The sequence below is a fragment of the Lissotriton helveticus genome, chromosome 4_1 (assembly GCF_964261635.1).
Source record: "Lissotriton helveticus chromosome 4_1, aLisHel1.1, whole genome shotgun sequence".
Lineage (NCBI taxonomy): Eukaryota > Metazoa > Chordata > Amphibia > Caudata > Salamandridae > Lissotriton > Lissotriton helveticus.
This window is the reverse complement of record NC_136063.1, coordinates 399586559-399599680: the sequence shown is the minus strand read 5'-3', so window position 1 is coordinate 399599680 and position 13122 is coordinate 399586559. Positions and strand designations below refer to the sequence as shown.

The 13122-nt window shown below is 48.7% G+C and overlaps 1 protein-coding gene across 2 annotated transcripts in view; it reads left to right on the top strand.

Annotated features, from left to right (window-relative positions):
- The window catches only part of ATP6V1C1 (ATPase H+ transporting V1 subunit C1), a 388190-nt gene extending 375310 nt beyond the window's left edge, over positions 1–12880 (top strand). For both annotated transcript variants that reach the window (XM_078686908.1, XM_078686909.1), the window contains exon 13: positions 12281–12880. In XM_078686908.1, coding sequence (XP_078543034.1) covers positions 12281–12376 — 96 coding nt within the window. In that variant the 3' untranslated portion in view covers positions 12377–12880. The remainder of the gene's footprint in view (positions 1–12280) is intronic.
- Positions 12881–13122: the final 242 nt, after the last annotated feature.

Sequence of the window (13122 nt, the reverse complement as noted above, 5' to 3'; positions counted from 1 at the left end):
AGGAGGTGGATTCTTCATTAACAATTCCTCCAAATAATCATCTGAATCCCCACTGGTCATCAAATGCTTTGTTTTCTCTGTCCTTTTCTCTCCCAGGGGTGCTTCTAGTGTTATTACAGGGTACAGTCCTTCTACCATCATGTTCTGTTTCCATTCCTTCATTCTCTTTTCTCTGGTCTCTCTATTTACTTTCGGGTAAAATTTCAATAATCCTTTGTCATTACGGGGCCTGTCTCTTTCAAAAGCCTCTATTTCCCACTCTTCTAAGACTTCATATTGCGTTAGTCTGGGTCTGGGATGTAAATCATTCATTTGGGTCCTCAAATTGAACAAAATCCTACCATTAAATGTACCCTCTAACGGAAATGCCAAAATTCTGTCATTCTTAGTATATTACACCCAACCACACGCAAGCATGGTAACCTCTGTCAAACATCATGAATGATGCGGGAGTATTAGGTGGTGGAATGATAACTCCTTCTCTAGTTTTGATAGGCTTGTCTTTCTTGAAATAATTCTTTACTTTGTTTGCAAAAGTCATTTTCCTCTTGCTTCCGTACATAATGCAATTTCTAGCTGTTCTCCACTGATCCCTTACAAACCCTTGATATCTAGGATCCGGTCGGGTCTCTGGATGTCTCAAATACCACATATACCTTTTCGCAAATTACTCTCTGTTTACAAAATCACTTCCAATCCAAATGCGTCTTTTATTTTTCTGCAAGCAACCAAATGCGCGAATTCAAATTAATTCAGCCAATGGGTGCGTGGTGTTTCTCGTAAACGAGTTCTCACGCTCCTGTGCTCACCCCTCCTTTACAATGCTATATCCGCTACCCGCCCGCTGTCTCGATCAATACCAGCGTGGCACAGAGTGACGTTGTTGGACCCGGCCTCGTGGCGTGGTCCTACCCCTCCTACATGGCGGGCCCTGGATGACATCTGCCATCCATCAACCCGCTGTCGCCCCCCTGAAACTACCCTCCACGAACTCTCGACGAGAGCAGCCCCCCTGGCAACCCACGGCTCTCCCCCCTGGAACCTGGCGAACCCTGCTCGCCCCAACCCTGCAGGTCCGGCCACCACCCCGGACCGCCATCTCAGGCCCGACTCCATCTTGGACCCATCACGTCCCGAGCACGTGGCCTCAGCCCGACCCCGGCCGCGGCCCCAGCGAAGCCCCGACCTCGAGGCACCAAGATCCGCCCAGGTGGTAGAGTGGCCACTTGACGGATCCATGAGGAGGGGAGTTTCGATGGCCCTCCAGCCGTCCCCGGACGCCTGGTTTCGATCGCCCTCTGGCCTCCCTGGGCGCTGGCTCCACCCCCCTGCTGGGTGTCTGGACACCCTCATCCTGGCCCCTCTGACCCCCAGGCGCGAGGGTCCGGACATCAAAGGACTCCAGCCCTATATCTGGACCAGCCCTGGATTAGGACTCCAGTTGTATCTTGGAGTCGAAGCCCTGCTGACCTCGTCGCGGCTGATCTTGTACTCTGAACCTGGAACCTCGGAGCCCTGCTGACGCTGTCGCGGCCCGACCACTCTGAACCATCCTCGGAGCCCTGCTGACGCTGTCGCGGCCCGACCAAGCTGAACCATCCTCGGAGCCCTGCTGACGCTGTCGCGGCCCGACCAAGCTGAACCATCCTCGGAGCCCTGCTGACGCTGTCGCGGCCCGACCACGCTGAACCATCCTCGGAGCCCTGCTGACGCTGTCGCGGCCCGACCAAGCTGAACCATCCTCAGAGCCCTGCTGACGACGTCGCGGCTCCTTGCACCCCCCAGCTCGAAGATTGAGAGCTGTGCGCAGGGTATCCTAGTACCAGTTGGTACCTAGACTGTCCCGCTACCTCCTTCCCCCTGATACCGAGATTTTAAGAATCCCTCGATCCTCCTGTACCTATTGCTGCGAGAACTTGCCTTTATTCTTTATAAAGACTCTTAGGAATCTACTCTCGTGTGGTGTCCCTTTGTAGTGGTGTGATTGCTCAGCTGTTACGATTGTAGGAGAGGGGCCTCGCCAAGGAGGCCTCTCGACGGCGCTCGGCCAATTCTATACGGAGAGGTGGGTCTCGGGGTGGTCAGTCAGACATCTTCTGTCTCCCCTGGGATCGCCTTTCTAACAGACGTCAGCGCAGCTCCGCAACTGACTCCCTCCTTCACAAGGTAAGGAAAATTCAATTTCTACCTTTTAAAATGCAAGTGCTCTGTTTAATTCACAACGTAAACACATTCGCCACTGTACTCGAGTGTCTAGAAAGAAAAGATTTGTTTCACTGCAAGTAAACTTCTTCTATTTACTTTTCAAATACTGCAAGTAGAACCCTTCTGCCTACTCTTCACACAAGCATTAGTGAACCCGCTACTCCTTCGACTCATCCACTTGGGATATATACTAAGCCAAAAGTTTCACCAGTGAACCCCTTTGCTATCAATCAAGCTTAGACGAACCTGCTACTCTTTCCGTGTGACCCTTACTAGGTTATATCACAATAGAAGTTTTGCCAGCAAACTCTTTGCTACCATTTATTCAGACATTTATTCAGAAAACCCTAATTAGTGCTTCCAGTTCTGCCTAACCTGCACCAATTTTCCTTGAGTAAGTGACCTCACTACGGCGTGGATTCTCCTCACCACCCGCTATTCTACCCCCGGGGATTCCAGACAAACATATAACAATCACTTAACAAATGTATTAGTACATATATCAATATAACAGCAAGAAAAACAGTTTAAAACATTTCATAATTTTCAAAGCAATAAACCAACAATTTTACATTTGATCGATCGATATTTTAGCAGCAACATTTTTCACAGTTAGCAGCAAATAACCTATCTACATATCTTAACTAGTCCTACCTACCTTTAACTAGTCCCTAACCATTTCCTCTGCTACCAGAAAATTACTGATAGAGCACGCAGGTCACCCGACTATAATTTTACCATATACACATTGGGCCCATAAATCAATTTTACCATACTCATTAATTGGGTAACCTACACACCTCTAAAAGTAACCTAGTTCCTTCCTATTTATTTCCAATGTACCCGACTTACCAATCCACCGTTACAGGGACCTATGATCACAATGGATCAGGGAGCTAGCTGTAAAAGAAGGCAGTCACAAAATACAAATGCCATTTATATTCTTGCACTCATGTAATAACCAGAGACACGGAAAGTTTCAAAGTCTTTATCTAATCTTCATCAAGGTCAGAAAGTAGAATGTTTACAGCAATTAAACTGTGAATAACTAAGATTATAAAGAGCACATATCCAAATAAGAAGTAAATAAGACCAACCATTTAGTCTAAACGAAGGTAAGAACAGGTAACATGCTAGTAAGCAATTTCAGAAATTAGACTTGATATGGAGTAACTAAAGGACGGGGAAAATAAGGAACATACTAGAATGTCGCAGTTTTAATTAACCCTAGAAGGTGGGTAGGAAAAAAGAACTTTAATTTGTACTACGGAAAATTTAGATACCATATAGCTATAGGGAAAGTAAGACTGGCACACGCTAACATTATCCAGTATTAGGGGTGTCTTTCATAGATTCACATGCCTGAATCATTCCCCGTCGTCGAGACGGGAGCCTCCGGTACATAAAAAAGTAATGTCCTATAGACATACATAGAGAAAATAGGCCTAAGGGTCTCACCTTAGTAGCCTTTCTTTGTCCTTATGCAAAAAGGACCAAACTCTCACAGTCAGCCAATCAGCTCCGATCTCCCTCTAGAACCTTCCTGGGAGGAGCCTCAGTCCCTCAGATTTTCTACCGCACGTTGTGCTAGGGAGTCTCCAGCCTGAGCTCTTCTCAGGATTCCTTATAACTCATCTACTTCCTTTGAAAAGTGAATCTTCATTCTACAATCTTCAAGGACTACTTCAGTAACACTTTGAGGCAGTAAGTGTTTGCTTTCCACTGCTTTCTTCGATGTCTGAATCCCAGAAGAAAGCCCTTTTCAGGGCCTGCTCTTCATGTGGGAAAAAAAGGCTCCATGTGGATGATAAGCATACCTTATGCTTATATTGCCTTTATCCGGACCACGTCCCTGCAGACTGCAAAATATGTAGGTCTTTCCCTAGGAAGACCGTGAGAGACAGGGAAGGCCGCCTTCTCATCTGGCTCGACAGACTCAAGGACAGAGACACTCTGGAATCTTCCGAAGGTAGTGTCTCTAAAACCTCAGCAGTCTCTCAAAAGAGGCCAAGGGTAACTTCCCCTGGCCCCTCAGACACCCCTCCTAGGAAGACAGCCAAGAAGTCTTCAGAGGCAAGATCTACGACATCTTCTGTGTCTGTTAAGGATACTCAGACTTTTAAAAAGCCTGCTCAGGCCTCTAGCAGACCTCAGAGGACTACCTCAGTGACTACCACGGTCTCGACGACGTCAGCGTTGTCTCTTTCACCGTCGACGATAACATCTCCATCATCGTCATCGACAGGTAGGCCTATTTCCTCCATTTTACTGCTGAAATCGTCGACGACAAAGACCCTGTCGACGTCGAAAACTACTCCGTCGACGAAAACTACGCCGTCGACGAAGATAACGACGACGGCGTCGACGACGAACCCACCACCGACAGCCCCGACGACGACAGCGTCGACGAGGGCATCGACGACGAAGACGTCGACGACGAAAACGTCGACGAGACCGACATCGACGACGGGCTCGCCGTCGACGAGTGCACCGACGACGCCCCGGTCGTCGACGACCAAATTGCCGTCTACGGAGATTCCGTCGACGAGGACCCTACCGTCGACGAAGGACTCCTCGTCGTCGACGATGTTAAAGACGTCGACGGAGGACTCGTCGTCGTCGTCGACGAAGTTAAAGCTGCCGTCGACGGAGGACTCGTCGTCGACGAAGACACTTCCTGACACATGGAAGAAAACCAAGCTCGTGGAGGTGGCATCCCTCACGCTACCACCGTCGACGACGCCTTCGACAGCTTCCACCTCCAGTCCTGCGTTGGGCAAGTCTACTAAGCCGCATATTACGCCGGAGACCACGTCTCCAAGCAAAGTGGAGCTGCACCCACCTAACGAAATCTTCCAGAGTGAAGAATCAGAGGAGGATGACCAACTGGGCCCCGCTACTTCCATCTCGGACCTACATGTCAAGTGCCAAAGCACTGACGAGGAGGTAGAGGAATACTCCTACCAGGAGCACTCCGTCCACACTAAAGTCACCACGGAGGTTACCCCCATGATCTGCCTCCCTGCTGCTCTGGTGAACGACCTGAAATTCCTTGTACAGGATTACAAACAACGTTTCCCGGACGCTGACAGTAGAGATCAGCCACCTATCGTTCCTAACCCAGCGGCAGCCCCAAAACCGTCTCGACCTCCCCCTCAGGCCCACCATGAAAAGATTCAACCTCAGGAGGTAGTGTCATCTGACGAGGATGAGGAGGAGGAAGAATTGGAGGAAGGAGAGGTCCAGGAGGCCCACTCTTCCCATGATGAGGAGGATGAATATGTGGCGTCCTCACCAGCATCGCCCCAACCGCGCCATGCGGACTCGCCGCCGGTAGACATAGGCGGCTTCCATAAAATTGTGGAAAGAGCGGCGAAGAGATTCCATATGACTATCGAATCAACAGAGACTGAATGCTTCCTACACGATTTTAAGGAGCAGACTCAAAAGACGACGAAATCTATTCCAATAATAGAATTTCTATGGGAACAAGGCAAGAAGATAATGCTGACGCCCGCTTCTGTGTCTGCGGTTGTTCCGCGCTTAGACAAAAAATACAAAGCCCCACTGTCTGCAGCGGTTTGCCTAAATGGGCACCCTAAACCGGATTCAGTGGTCACACAAGCGGCCCAGAAACACTCACGCAACCCTTCCTCCCCGCTGTCCGCTCCTCCGGACAAAGAAGGAAGAAAACTGGACACGATCGGCAAAAGGTTCACCACGACTTCGGCCATGACCGTCAAGGTAGCCAACTCCATTGCCTTATTGGGGCGTTATAATCGCCAACTCTGGGAAGACATAGCCCCATATTTGTCAGACCTGCCGGACTCGGTCCATGGGGAAGTCCAGGCTCTACTAGTGGAGGGTCAATCTTCGGCTGCCGAAATAATTGACTGTGCTATCGATGCAGCCATGACTGGCTTTCGTCAACTTGCTGGAGCTGCGGTCCTACGCCGTCAAGGATGGCTTAAAGCGACGTCCTTCCGCCAGGAGGTGCAGTCCAAGGTCTTGGACATGCCCTTCGATGGCCAGCACCTTTTTGGGTCCAAAATCGATGAGGCATTGCAAACCATGAAGAAGGACACGGATACGGCAAGGGCTCTGGGTACCTTACAGTCCCGAAACCAGTCCTTTCGAGGCAACAGATCTAGAGGACAGTCCTCGTATCGAGGTTCCTATCAGAATAGGTCCTCGTACTCCTATTCTAACAAAGGTCAATACCAACACAAGCAACCTCAAGGCCGTCAAACATCCTATGGACGATCTACCTTCAGAGGCAAGACTACAAAGAGGGGCACTGGAGGCCGCCAGTGACGAGCTACTCCAGCCAGTCCAGCCACCCTATCCATCCTTACAAATTGGAGGAAAATTGACCCATTTCCTCAACAATTGGCAACTCATAACCACGGACAAGTGGGTTCTCCAAATTATACGTTTTGGCCATTCCCTCGAATTCACCACCATCCCTCCCAGGACTCCTCCTCGCAGGCGGGCACACAAAAACTTACGCCTGCTTCTCCAGGAAATTTCTGTAATGCTGAAGAAAGGAGCTATCGAGCGCGTTCCGGCGCCCCTGAAGGGGAAGGGCTTTTACTCCCACTTCTTTCTTGTACACCAGAAAGAGGACAAGTGGCGGCCCATTCTGGACCTCCGAGCGCTCAACGTCTTCATACGAAGCCAATCGTTCAGGATGGTGACGATTCAAGAAATACTAGGCATTCTAGAAAGAGGGGATTTCATGACCTCCTTGGATCTCCAGGATGCCTACTACCACATTCCCATCCTCAAGTGTCACAGAAAATTCCTGAGGTTCGAGGTGGCAGGGCAACATTATCAATTCAAGGTACTACCATTCGGCCTCAAATCCGCGCCGCGGATTTTCACGAAGTGCCTTGCACCAGTGGCAGCTTTCCTGCGTCAAATGGGTCACCAGGTCTTCCCCTACCTAGACGACTGGCTGGTGAAAGCACCCTCGGAGGAAGACGCAGCCACATCCTCCAACGCCTGCACAAATCTTTTTCAGAGGCTGGGATTAACCCTCAATCTCAAGAAATCCTGTGTCGTCCCTACGACAAAAATTACATTCCTCGGAGCAACCTTGGACACAGAGTGTGCGAGAGCCTTTCCCTCGAAGGAAAGGACAGACAAGATATTGTCCCTGGCCACGGCTGTGGCGAACAGGACAAACCTGAAGGTCAGGACCTATACATCCCTCCTGGGCATGATGTCCTCCTGTATACTCCTCGTCCCTCGCTGCAGACTCAGAATGCGCCCGTTGCAGGAGGCGCTCGCGAGCCAATGGACTCAAAGTACTGGCTCTTTCGAGGACACTGTCTGGATAACACCCAAAATGACCAAGAGTCTAACCTGGTGGAGGAGTCGCAACAATCTGACCGTAGGACTGTAATTTCTCCTTCCGGCAACACCTCTGGTGATCACCACGGACGCTTCCCTGGAGGGATGGGGAGCTGTCCTTCAGGACCTTCGGATCAGCGGCAAATGGGAAACTCAGGAAAAACAGCTTCATATAAATCTTTTGGAGCTGAGAGCCGTGTATCTAGCGCTACAGGCCTTTCTACCACGCATCCGGCACTCCCCAGTGCTCGTCAAAACGGACAACACCACGACGATGCACTATCTCAACAAACAGGGAGGAACGCGTTCGCTCTCTCTATCACGCGAATCCCAGAAGATCTGGAACTGGCTAGTGCTGCAGGGAATCGCACTCAAGGCCGCCTATGTGCCGGGCAAGGAAAATACCATCGCCGACGCCCTAAGCAGGCAACGATCACTCTCCCACGAGTGGGAACTGAGCGACAGCGCGCTGACTCACATCTTCTCTCAAAGGGGAGTCCCAAGAATCGACCTGTTTGCCACCAAGGGGAACGCCAAATGCCCAAGCTACGCAAGCTGGCATCCCCAACAAGGATCGCTGGGGAATGCCTTTTCCATCGGTTGGTTCAGCGTGTTTGCTTACGCTTTTCCTCCGTTTCCCATGATCCCGAGGCTCCTCAGGAAGATGAAGGCGGAGCCCTGTACCCTGATCCTGATTGCCCCGTACTGGCCGAGACAACACTGGTTCTCGGATCTACTTCGGCTCTCTATCAAGACACCGATTAGTCTGCGACAGCACCCGAACCTCCTGACGATGTCCAAGGGGCAGGTGCAACACCCGAACCTGCCATCGCTCAGCTTATCGGCCTGGCTCCTGAGCACAGAGAGTTCGGTGGCCTAAATATCCCGCAGGACTGCAGAGATATACTGGCAAAAGCGAGAGCAGACAGTACCAACAAAACCTACTCTCTCAAATGGAAAAGATTCTGCATTTGGTGTTCGGCCCAAGGCCTGCAACCGCTGTTAGTCACTCCTGAACAGCTATTGCCATACCTGCTGCACTTGGCACGATCAGGACTGGCACATGCGTCCATAAAAGTCCACCTAGCAGCGATATTGAGGTTCACCAGAACTTTCACGGGACCTTCCCTGTGGTCCAATCGACTTGTCAAACAATTCCTGAAGGGACTTTATAGATCCTTTCCGAGGCCTCGGAAAGTCCCCCCAATGTGGCATCTGAACCTAGTTCTCAACCAACTTATGAGGCATCCCTTTGAACCCATTCATCGGGCATCCATCCAACACGTCTCATGGAAAACTGCGCTCTTGCTCGCTCTAACATCGGCCAGGAGAGTGAGCGAACTTCAAGCCCTGTCCATTCAGGATCCATACCTGCAATTCAGACAGGACAGAGTGCTGTTAAGACCAAACCCAAAGTTCATACCGAAAGTGCCTTCGGACTTTCATCTCAATGAGCCAATAGTCCTTAGGTCTTTCTTTGCAAACCCTTCCACCGCAGCCGAAAGAGCACTCCATTCTTTAGACCTCAAGAGATGTCTAAAGTTCTATCTGGATAAAACCAAAGACTTCAGAAAATCTTCACAACTATTCGTGGCATACAGCAATCCAAGAATGGGCCTGCCTCTCACGAAGCAAAGCATCTCGAGATGGATTTCCTCGGCGATTGCGTTCTGTCATACCAAGGCCGGACGGCCTTTGACTGATCGTGTCACTGCACATTCCACCAGGGCGATGTCCACATCAGCAGCACTTTTCGCTGGAGTGCCGATCCTGGACATATGCAGAGCGGCGACCTGGAAGTCACCGCACACCTTCTCCAGACACTACTGCCTGGATCTCGAACTTCAGAAGGATGCAGCAGTGGGCCAGGCGGTGCTACGCCATCTCTTTCAGTGAGGTGAGCCTTCCCTCATCCCGCCATCCAGGTATGCACATTCTCTGCTATTGTGATGCTCTGCTTATGCTGTCTTTTTACATGCTATAGTACAATGTGTACATTGTCTAACATGCCTGCAGGGCACCTTTCCATCACGAATGTGCATGTCTAATTGCTAGCTACTCTGATTCAGGCATGTGAATCTATGAAAGACACCCCTAATACTGGATAAGAACTGCGTTACTTACCTGTAACAGCAGTTATCCAGTATTGGTGTCTTTCATAGATTCACATTCAACCCTCCCGCCTCCCCTGGGAAGTCTCACATCCCTTTCTCACAATGTTACGCCTAACTAACTGAGTGCGTACGAAAATCTGAGGGACTGAGGCTCCTCCCAGGAAGGTTCTAGAGGGAGATCGGAGCTGATTGGCTGACTGTGAGAGTTTGGTCCTTTTTGCATAAGGACAAAGAAAGGCTACTAAGGTGAGACCCTTAGGCCTATTTTCTCTATGTATGTCTATAGGACATTACTTTTTTATGTACCGGAGGCTCCCGTCTCGACGACGGGGAATGATTCAGGCATGTGAATCTATGAAAGACACCAATACTGGATAACTGCTGTTACAGGTAAGTAACGCAGTTCTTCAGAGCAATTACTGTAATTCAGTAAAGGGTGGGAACAGAGAAGGAACATCTATTTATTCAGAAACAGTGCTTATTCACCTATAGGTAGGGAAAAAATGGAACAGGCTATAATAGTACTTTCATGACTTCAATAAGTTGTAACAAGGGAAGGGTAAAGAAAAAGGAACATATGCAATTGCGATTTTAGCAAAAGTTCAGGCAAGGATAAGGAGAAAGGATGCAAGTGTTTTTCCCTAACAGCTTTATATTTACCTAGTACGGTGTGAAGACCAACCCTGGCCACGGGTCAGTTGAGTATAGTAGGAACCCAAATAAAGGACAGTCGCCGGTAGGCCAGAAGGTGCAGGATAGAAGACCAGATTAGAATCAGGTCAGGACCACCAAGGTAAGACCAGCACCCGCAGTTCAGTTGCAACGCCTGCGCTACACCTTCTCTGCAGCTATCAGTCAGAACCCCGATTGGGTTATCGAATTCCCCAGCAAAGTGCTCCGCCAGCACTTAAGGTTTCCAAAACCCCCCTTGGGTCTCTGGAAATTTCGGACAGAGTGCTCCGCAGCTCTCTGTATCATTCACCTATAGAGTGCGTTGGGTCAGTGATAGGTCAGCAAGTCGGACAATTTCTCTAGCTAAACCTAGGCTAGTTATACTGTTTTCGGGTCAGTGTACCACCTCCCAAATGTTGCAAGTGTAAGAATCCCCAATTTTGATTGGTCCAAAGAAAGGACAGGTCATCACCCCAACTAGGATTTGACTTTCTCAAGCCCCTCATTTGAATCTTTCATACCCGCCCATTGAATTTCGGGTTCTCATGACATGTTTTACACATAACAATGGTGCATCTATCAAATAATACATTGTGATACCTTTAGTACACTTCAGCTTCTTCTACTCGGCGAAGGTGCATCTTCCCAGGCACATCTTGGCTGAGACCTCTGGGTTGGTGCACGTTCAATGTCACAGAGTTCATCCTTTGGCAGAAGACTGCCATGCGCAGAAAGGCTGTTCAATATGGAGTATCCCCATCCCTCATGCCCAAGGATTACGATACATGAAAAGTAAAGGAAAACAATTTAGAACACAGAAATAAATGATTACACTGTATACCAGGAATCCCTATACGACTCCCCTTACTTTATACTAATTATAGCATTAAGATTAGTGGAAAACGAACAGCATTGCAAAAGCTGCAGGGCAAGCGTCGGCATGTGAGAACACAAAAGCAGCCATCTTGTTGCTAATGCGCAAGCGCAAAGATTTCCCACCAGGACTGCGAGTACGTCACGTCACGTGAGTGTGACCTGCGCATGCGCAGAAGAAATTCCCGCATAGCAGCAGCCATTTTAGTGGCAAGCGGATTACTATTAGAAAACACATAAGCAAGCATTACTGGGATACTCCGTGTAATGTAGAAATGTGCAATATTAGTAACACAAACATGTTGATTACATTTTATTAACGTTATTTGAGGTTCTTGATACAAGCAAGCCGCTTTACGTGCGAATCCTTGCTCCATCAGTAGCACAAAGGGTAGACTGCTTGCGTACTGCACACCCCTGATGTGTAACACAAAGGGTAGAGTGCTTACATACTGCACACCCCTGATGTGTAACACAAAAGGTAGAGTGCTTGCGTACTGCACACCCCTGATGTGTAACACAAAGGGAAGAGTGCTTGCATACTGCACTCCCCTGATGTGTAACACAAAGGGTAGACTGCTTGCGTACTGCACACCCCTGATGTGTAACACAAAGGGTAGAGTGCTTGCGTACTGCCCACCCCTGATGTCAATGGTAGCACAATGGGTAGAGTGCTTGCACTGGACTTCACTGATGTAAACAGTAACACAAAAAGCAGAGTGTGTATTGGAGACCCATGATATAAATGGTAACACAAGATGTAGAGTGCCTGTGTACTGGACACCCCTGATGTCAATGGGAACACAAGATGTTGTAGAGTGCCTGTGTGCTGGACACCCCTGATGCAAATGTGAACAGTAAGGGTAGAGTGCTTGTGTCCTGGACACCCCTGATGTCAATGGAAACACAAGATGTTGTAGAGTGCTTGTGTGCTGGACACCCCTGATGCAAATGGGAACAGTAAGGGTAGAGTGCTTGTGTACTGGACGCCCGTGATGTCAATGGAAACAGAACAAGTGAAGTGCTTTTGTACTGATACATATCTTGTTCTCTCTTTGCAGGCACCCATGGATATCCCAGGCTTGAACCTCAGTCAGCAGGAATACTACCCCTATGTATACTACAAGATTGATTGCAATTTGCTGGACTTCAAGTAACCCATTCCTTGTCCGGAACAGCCTGTGACGCTGATGCCCCAGCAGACGCAAATCTGCTGTACAGCACATTTTAACTCTCTAACCACGAGCTTGTATCTCATTCCCTGTACCCTGGTGCATTTGCAATAGTGACCTATCATTTTCTTTTTAGGAAAATATGTATGTATTTTTGCTTTTAATTAATCAAGTGTTTCGATGTACACTGAAAGAAATCAGAGTCTATTTATAAGCAGAACAATATTTAAAGGTTAGGAATATTCCATGTTAATATAGTGATGTGAATTATTTCCATTTGTTGCCATTGTTTATAAATACCCTGTTTACAGAGGAACATTGTGTAAATGTTTATACCATTTAATTCACTGTATTTAGTAGATGAAATGTTCAGGTGTTGCCGAATTTTGATGTAAAGAATTATGTGCGATATTCAGCGTTTGTGGTCCCTGAACATTTTAAACTACAAGCACTGTCAACCAGCAGAGGAAATAAAACCATCATTTGTGACCGTGTGTGCTGCTTCGTTGTGTGCCACGGTGTATTGCTTAAAAGTAGCAGCCATTAACAGACCAACCTCAAAGAGAAATCCTTTTCCTCAGATCAGGCTCATAACCACTGGTGCTGGCTGTCTGCCTTGCAGTGTGCTGGCATTGTGGAGTCACTTTGCGAGAGCTGGAATGGAGGCTTGCTGCTTTACTTTATGCTTCCTACCGATTAAGAAATCATTGTAGTTCGCTTATGTGAACACG